At 34.9% G+C, this 9,198-nt stretch overlaps 1 protein-coding gene across 1 annotated transcript; it reads right to left on the reverse strand.

Annotated features, from left to right (window-relative positions):
• Positions 1-2,190: 2,190 nt before the first annotated feature.
• On the reverse strand, positions 2,191-4,595 carry LOC148616002 (uncharacterized). Its single transcript, XM_088582620.1, has 3 exons — positions 3,983-4,595; positions 3,085-3,240; positions 2,191-2,785 (listed from the first exon to the last, which is right to left on the reverse strand). The coding sequence occupies exons 1-3, from the start codon at positions 4,503-4,505 to the stop codon at positions 2,451-2,453; spliced, it is 1,014 nt and encodes a 337-aa protein (XP_088438746.1). The 5' UTR covers positions 4,506-4,595; the 3' UTR covers positions 2,191-2,450.
• Positions 4,596-9,198: the final 4,603 nt, after the last annotated feature.

A 9,198-nucleotide genomic window follows, 5' to 3' on the forward strand; every position in this document is an offset into this window, starting at 1 on the left:
GCCAAATTCTGATGGCGTGTAATTTGTTCATCAGTAGACGGACTTTAGCTAGAATTTTCAAAATGATTTGTTGCCTGTTGTATGATTTATGGCCCCTGAAACAGATTTTTTGTCGTTTTAATGTGTTCAACTCTGAAACCCATTGCAACAAAATTTAATAAAAGTTGGCATATTTTTGTGATAATATTTTCACCACAAACTGATCATTTAAAATTTGGCATCAGTCAATAAGCATGGCAGTCGTTACTAAAAGAACATAGGGGTCAAAATGCCTTTTTGCCTTTTCCCCTTCAACTATAGAAGAATAAAGAAAATGAAAGCTACCCATAAGTTGAATTCTGGGCAGTATTGAATTTATTAAATAGGTGCCCATTTTTCAAAATGGCTACCATTTGTACGACCATTTTCACAAGTTGCTCAGATTCCATCTGTAGGAATTTAGGTGTTTTAAGTTGAATATTGTTCTTGGCGGCCATTTTTTGCAGCAAATATATACTGGACTAATACCCCCTCAGACCTGGAGGAATAACAGGGCATAGGGGGACTCCTGCCTAAATTTTTTCCAGAGGTTCTAAAACACTTTCAAGGTATTTCCAACATTCTACAGTTCCTCAGGTACTCTTTTGAACTTAATCATTCTTCAATATATGCTCTTTTTCGACAAGTGTTTGTCAAACATGGTAACAAAGCATGATACCTTTACTTACTTAGTTAATAGTATAGTATTAATGTATGGCCTTTTCCATATTGGCCCTGTAACATGCCCGAGATATTAATAATGGCCAAGGATGACTGTAATGGTCGGAGGCAACACCGAGGGCGATTACAGACATCCGAGACCATTATTAATACCAAGAGCATGTTACAGGGCCAATATGGAAAAGACCGTGCATTGATACTTTTATTAACCAACTTTATTTCAGGACATAGTCAGAATCTATTACCAATACATATGATTTCATATTGATTAAAAATAAGTTCATATCTCGATGAATCAAAATAAATCATGAAGGTTTTGTTGTCTATTCCAATAATCCCCCTAAAAAATCGTAAATTTATAGATAAGTACAAGATTAAACATACCTAATAATTTATATGGAGAAATTGCGATCACAAAAACGAATATTCATGAGCTAATCAATCACGTGACCAGTCAACCGATACCCGACAAAAACCATGAATTTTCAGATATCCATAATTTACGGAATATTTGGGTTGTTTCCGTCATTGTTCTTAGGTTAATTGATACTGTCCTAGTATGTGATCACAAAAAAAATAAAATAAAATTAACAAAATAAACAAAAAATAATTTGGCAATTTTTTACGTAAAAACCGTGTTTTTAAGTGCATTTTGATCTGGAATCAAGCTATTTCCAAATGTCGTTTGACAGAGGAGCGCACAAGGTAGGTGAGTAAAAAGAGAAAAGAAATTTACTTTGAAGATTAATTTCAACCCCTGGATTCGTTCAAAACAATGAGATTTGACTGCATATTTCGTCTTTTAAAATCACTGAAAACATGAAAGTCGCTTTTTTTCTTAAACATTTTTGTATAGAAAAATATGTGCTCCCGCTTCGAGATTTCATTTTTGTTGCCTTTTCCTATACAACCCTCCAAATCGTAAATTTAAAGCTCAAGATTAAACATACTACTTAGGCCCGGTACCATCTTTCAGCAACTTTAAATATCCTAATCTAATTAATTGAATTATTAGGTCACTCTTAATTAAAGTTGTCACTTATTTTAAGAAATGTACGCCATTTTGATTTAGTTCATAATGGCCCCGTATTGAGGCCCTGTTTTGAAATTCGTAATGCATGGCTGTGATTTCGTAATGACTAGCAGTAGGAATTTACGGTTCGTAATGACCAGTTGTCGAAATTTTCGGTTCATAAAGGATGGACATTTCTATACATATTGTACTAAGTTGGTTAATAATGTATGGTTTGTCAGGTAAGCGATTCAGGCTCGTGGAGAGCCTCTTGTGTTTTATCGTTTTGTTTATTGCAACACATTCTAATATTTAAACACTACTCATTTGTGTTGTGTGGTATGACAATATAAATATGTGAATAGACTACACTAATCTGTACATTTAAGGCGATATCATAAATCTAATCACGCCATTATATTGTGTTGAATTAGATAAAAAAATGCAAACTGATCATTAAATGAACAAACACGAAACAATTTCAAAATAACCTTTTATTTAAAAAACTGTTTATCATTAAAATGAACATTCAACAATCTAGGACTAATCCAGCCAGCCTTGTGTAGCGATAATCATGGAATACCATCCCTAAAGGAACAACCAACATACAACATTGAAATATATATAAGTAGTAAAAAGTTTGGTTAGAAATGAAATCAGAGGAATAAATCTCTTTATGATATATTATTAACAAAAAGGTCATGTAGGGTTAAACAACAGATACACCGATACTAAACGTCTATGGAATAGGTGTCTTCTCAGGAAGAGGTCCAGCCTCCTCATACATCGGTGGCACGATCAGTTGTTCATACCCTTTTGGGGCAATGATCGGGATCTTATTCTTCTCGGTGTGTAAATAGTATTCCGACCTCTGACTGGTCCTGTCTCTGGAAATCATTAACATATGGAACAAAGCAACCAGTCCCATCAAACTAGCCCCAACGGCAGCCACCCAGAGACACCATGGGCATAAGAAGTCGATATCCATGTAGCCATTTCCCATGTAAGCTATACCGCCCTTTAGCTGGACCATGTATGAAGCCACCCTGATGATAGCCATGAAGTAGAAGAAAGCTGAAAAAGAAAAGTTGATAATCAGAATAGCCCAAACATTTATAAATTCACCTTTAAGTGAGCCTTTGCATAAAAAGTTATCTGGGTATATATAGTGTCATAGTTCTGCATCTGGGAAAGTAAGGATCTGGACATAATTTAATTTTACCTTCAATAAATATATATTTCTACATAGAGAGTGCAAAATGTTTCATTAACGCATAAAATGTATCCATTATAATACTACTAAGTTACTAAATATCATATTGTAAACCCTTTACTCCTATCCTGAACTATCCAAGTCCAAATGAGTGACTTACCCGAGAGACTTTGTGTTGAGCAGGCCAATCTTCCTGAGTGTTTTCCCAAACCGCCATATCGAGTGTATAGTATGGCTCCAACCAAACCAATTACTCCCAGACCCAGACCGACAGATGCATACCATGCTAGCTCATGACGGGCGTGTCGGGCAACCTCTGTAAAACATTCATTACGCATTATATATTAAGTAATGAGTATGGATAATGTGAGACTTTTTGAAACAGTAAAATTCTAGTAACCAAGTAACCACTGAATGATCATTACATACTAAATTTACTTTTTCTACATTTATTTCTCTGTCGACAGTCTCGAGTCTCCGGGAACATATAAAACTTTTATCGTGTTTTTCATATAAAATTTAAAAGACGGGTTTTTTCAAGTACCTGGTAAAGTCTTCCGTATGAAGTAAACTAACAAGTTAACAAAGAATGTAATGAAACCGTGCGTAACAAACCATTGAAAAGTAAACATAATAATCTTCATTATGTTAAACTCCATATTTGGCAATCGCTCAAAACAAAAAATTGAATAAGTTGTCTATACTTGGATCACATTTCAAATGATACTATGAACATGAGACAACTACATGTAGATAAATGTATTTTGCTATCAGGTTTCAAACAAATACTCTGTTTAATTCTACTCTTCCTGTGGCTTATTGATTTATAGGAATGTATATATTTGGAGTAATTAATATAGGTTTTCTGTAACCAATCAATAATTTTTGCTTGATGTATTAAATATGTCTTTAATAATACTTTGTTGGACTCAATAGATATAAGCAACTGCTCAATATTAAAGCATTAGTATTTGACTATTTATTCTGAAGATTCAAATATAAATAAATCCATACTTTGAATTAAATAAATACAATAATTAATTAATACATGTCCTTACCCACTGAACTGTGAATGAAGTCCGCGGCTTGTCGAAATTCTTTTGGGATGTCGTCCATTTTGTCGTCAGATTTACTGTCCTCATTCTCTCCAACCCAGTCTATCCTTTGCCTTTCTTGTTTTCTGTAACATTTATGGTAGCATTTATGGTGATGTCTTCTGTGGTGTCTTTTGTGATGTCTTTTGTGGTGTCTGTCGTCATTCTCTACCTCAGGTCTGTCAACTTCTTCGCTACTGTCTTCTTTGCTTCCACTATCATCGTCGTCGTCGTCGTCACCAACATGTTTACAGACTCGGTAGTACCACAAACCGAAAGATATATATACTTGCTCCTTATGGGGTTTCATGAGCTGTGTATCATCAACCCGCATTCCGTCATCCTGTGGCATTATGTCATCCATTGGATTGACATAAATGTCAGTTTTTACCACGGTCCATCCTGGACTTGCAATTGCTACAATCTTCAAAATCAGGGCAATCACAGAAATGAACACACACGCCTTCAGTTTCGTTCCAATCTCCATGTTTGTTTGTATTTGAGTCTTATGACGGTTATTGGGGAGCTTTTTTACCTGAGCAGCCAGGTAGATCTATACTTAGCTATGAGATCAATAGACCATAGGGTTTTGTTTGCTACTTTATATAACTTATACAGTCACGATTTAACTGAATACCCTTTGTTTGGTACCTTGATTTATTGTAAATATATTTTATGATATAAAAAAACTGAAACCTTATGATTCATCAGGACATGCGCAGTATTCATCCATAATAATGAATTCATTTTTTGAGAGAACGTGTACACTTATTTACGCATTTATTTTATGTATAGAATTATGGACACAGGCTGGTGTTGTACAAGGGGTACGTGTGGACACAGACTGGTATCGCCAGAGGAGGAAGTTCGACTAAGAATAGTTTAGTCTCCAAACCATCCTTTATATTTCAAATCAATCCCACCAGTGGTTTATCCAGAGGGGGAGGTTGAGCAGGTTTGCGCCCCCCTCTTGTATGAAATTTTTTTCATTTTCATGTGTTGAATTGGTAAAAATGATAAATACATAATATACATTGCATAACATTGTTTATGCTAATCTTTAAATCAAGAAGTTGGTGCCTTTTCCCGACATTTCAAATCAGGTGTAAGATCAGGTACTTGTATTTTTATAGCAGCAATATTCCTTTAATGTTATAATCGGATCTTCAGACTTGAAAAACATCATTGTAGGGCGACATTGTACTGAGTATTAAACAACCCTTCAAATTGGCGGGTTACACATTCTTTATGCATTTGGTCTATAATTAACGGTTTACGGCATGAGATGCAATAATTGCAAAGTCCCAGTACAATATATACAACTTTATTTACATCTGGTGAAAATACATGTGTACAGTTCGGAAGTCAGGGACAGACTCCCCGATTCAACTAGACAAAAAACATATTCTATTTTTGTACAGAGAATCATAAAAAACTTACACAACATTCAGAATTCTTTAGGTATTACATCATTTAGCGATAATTGCTATATTGACAAATTTGCTTGAGGCGGTTTCTTAGCTCATTGACAAACATAAAGATTAACAAGGAATTAAAGAACTATTAGGCGACCAAAGTCAATTACAAATAAATAAATGTCAATCAATTAATATAGATATTATAGATACGAAGAAAATCTTAACACGATAAAATAAACAATGTCCAGCACTTAAAGTTCAATGAAATTCTGTTTCTCCTAAAAACGTCCAAGGGGTCCGGCTGTCCGTTTTCTCTTGGTTATAATTACATGCCAAAACAAAAGCTGTATCACATGCGCATCAACACGAGACTTTATAATTCTACTCCCCATACTCCGTTAAAATCCCGACTCGAAAACATTATACATCGTTGTTACATCGACGGTACATCTAGATACATATTTGTAGTTTTCAGTAGCGATTCTTCATACTTTGTAAAAAAAAAAAATATTCCAGATTATCTTCCAAATATACCGAAGAAGATGTTTAAGAATGCTGGAATTTTTAATCGACAACATTATTTTTATATGGCTAGTGTGGTGGATGCAATTTTCAACAAACGGTCGGCATTCAAATAGGAACAAATAGTGCGCTTCTACTTGCTGACCTATTCATTCACTCTTATGAGGTTGACTTTATAGGAGATTTGATCCAAAAGAAAGAACATCGTTTAGCTAAATCCTTTAATCTCCGTTTCCGATATATAGATGACGTATTATCGTTAAACAATCCTAGTTTTGGTGATTTTATACATCACATCTACCCCAAAGAACAGGAAATAAAGGATACGTCAGACACTGATAAGTCAGCCTCATATCTTGACCTACACTTAGATGGTAAACGAAAACTATTGACCAGACTATGAGACAAACGCGATGACTTTTCATTCCGTATTGTCAACTTTCCTTTCATCTTTGGCAACATTCCTTCACCACCTGCGTATGGAGTTTTCATATTACAACTTACATGTTATGCCAGGGCTTGCCGTAACTATGCAGACTTTTTGTATCGCTCTAGACTTCTTTCAATTAGGCTTCTGGGACAGGGTTGTTTTGCTACACGATTGAAGTCATCACTACAGAAGTCTTATGGTCGTCATCAGTAACTCGTGGATCGTTACGGTGTATCCATCTGCGCCATGAAAACTGATTTGTTCAACGTGTAATAGTTTTCCTTTCTTCTTTCAACTACCTCGGACTTGACTATTTATGAGCAACTCGGCGGGTGTTTCTATAGAGGACGCTAACCCTACCGGTGACCTGGTCCATGCTCCCAGTTTTTAGTGGAGTCCGAGTACCTCATTTGCTTTTGTTACTTTGTATGTATTATTTTAGTTACTGTATGTCTGGTATTTGCCCCGGATTACATTCTTTTGATTACCACCAGAACCTTGGTTCTCTTGGTTACTCTTTCAATGTAATCTTACAGAAAAACCTGGAAAATTTATCCACTGGAAATAAACGGATAAATTAACAACTTACAGAATGGGGTGTCTGACAGTCAATTCAACGACCCGAACATATGCTTCAGATAATTTGATCATGGAAGTATAATATCTAGTCTAGATATTATACTTCCATGATTAGATCAAGCTTTGATCAACTAAATACAAAAACTCCTTTCTCCTGTCGATTTGCATGACTTAAGACCAACTCGTACTCGTACGGAAAGAAAAACACAGTAACAGCGATGCCAAACTTATCGAGAGAACACAACGTGATAACGGAGAATCATTAGGGAAACATAAGCCGATGCCATATGCACCATTTACTTATGTGCTGGAAATAATACTAAACTGAAGCAGTCTATATCAAAGGGAACAAAAACTATAACAGAGGAAGATGATAATTCTCGTACGGATATCTTCATCAAACTGTCATAGAACATATAGGAAACAGTGACAATGTCAATGGAATATAGAATCTCACAGTAGAAACAACGAAAACCCGAAGATGACAACAAACGGAAACTAACAGAAAACTTCACCAACGAAATAGTATCATTAAAGAATAAGGGCTCTGTTATATCAACGCTTCAAGACGAATTAAAAACACACACAAATGTAAGTTGTAAGGCTACAAGCCGATATTAAAATCCAGAAACAAATGATGAAGGAAAAAAGGGTCGAAATGCAAAATGTGAATGAGAAACAAATGAGAAACAAACCAATATTGAAAAAATCAGTAATATACTTGATGCTATTGGCAATAGATTGAAGAAACAGACCACTATCATTTCGCCGAAAAAGCCGTATATTGGTAAAACCAGGGGGTACTCCGTCCGACATGTTCCAGACACTTGATACAACAGAACAATCAGAAGAGCAAACTGATCGAAAACGAATTGATACGGACAAAGAACGAACAGAACGAAAACAAATATTAATATTCAGTGAACGAACTGCAAGTGAAAGAATAGATGTGAACAATGAACGACATCATCAACAATATGGACACCAGGATCGACCAGAAACTCAGGAAGAACAATAGGAGGATAACAAAGATTCAAATACAAATTTCCGTGGTGTTATTAGAACTAGACGTATTGTACTATATTATGTTGTAGCATATACTTCATATGAATTTGTGAGGGTACAATAAGAGAGTCCACAGAGAGAAGGGTTGAGCACGTGACTTTCACTAAATTGTTGAAAAAGAACGAAAGTAGAGGAAGAATGACTTATATCATGCGTGTAAATGTGAATGAGGACTTCATACGTAAGAGAGATTCGCTTACATTTTTTTTCAAAACAATTTCGACCATGCTATGTTGAAACACACACAAAAAAAAAACTACATTGAACTTGTATTCATTACCTTATGACCCGCTTTGAAAAAAATTATGAACCTGTGTAGTACGAACTGCGTAAATAAATCGGTCAGTTTTATTCTGAAATACCTTAAATGTGTACGGTTATTGCGTCAAGTCTCAATTTGATTGGCTGTTTTACGAGCTACATAAATATATTTGTGGGTTTCTTTAAAACGTTCTTTGAAGCCATACTGTGTGCATGCGCCTAAGATGTTTGCTGTCATACAACACAACATTTTTCAAAAACGTCTGCATTGAAACAGACAAAAGGAGTCACTAAGTAACGGATACACGGAAAGTGTTATCTTTTCCACTTCATTGTAACAGTGTTATATACTGTGTTAATGATCAGGGGTAATAACTGATGTGAGCATATAGTCATGATCAGGAACCGATTTACAATGGAGTCAATCATATTCATACAATGTACGAGCAGATATTCAATCAAACAAATTATGGGATATGTTGTCATTTTGTGTTGTTACCCTTTGAATCTTTTCTATTGACCGAAAAAAAAAGGCATGAACTCAAACAATATGCGTAAACTTGTAATACACGAATGTATATTGTTACGGAAAACCTAGTGTATATATATAGATTGATTATACAGTGAACCAATGCAGCATAGCTTCAGGTACCACACTTAAATACATAGATTGATTATACAGTAAACCAATGCAGTATAGGTTCAGGTATCAGATTTAAATTAATATGAAAGTAGTATATGCTACACTACGCTTTGACTATTAACATGAAAACATTACCCATCAGTCAATATTTTGTAGAATGATTTATACACATGTACCAACAATAATCTAGTCAAAGGATAATAACCATCAAAAGAGACTTCCAATACTAGTAATTAATGTTCAGGTACAACAAAGGTTAAAA

This window comes from Perna viridis, chromosome 5 (assembly GCF_037379345.1).
Source record: "Perna viridis isolate PV_CMFRI_1.1 ecotype Kerala chromosome 5, ASM3737934v1, whole genome shotgun sequence".
Lineage (NCBI taxonomy): Eukaryota > Metazoa > Mollusca > Bivalvia > Mytilida > Mytilidae > Perna > Perna viridis.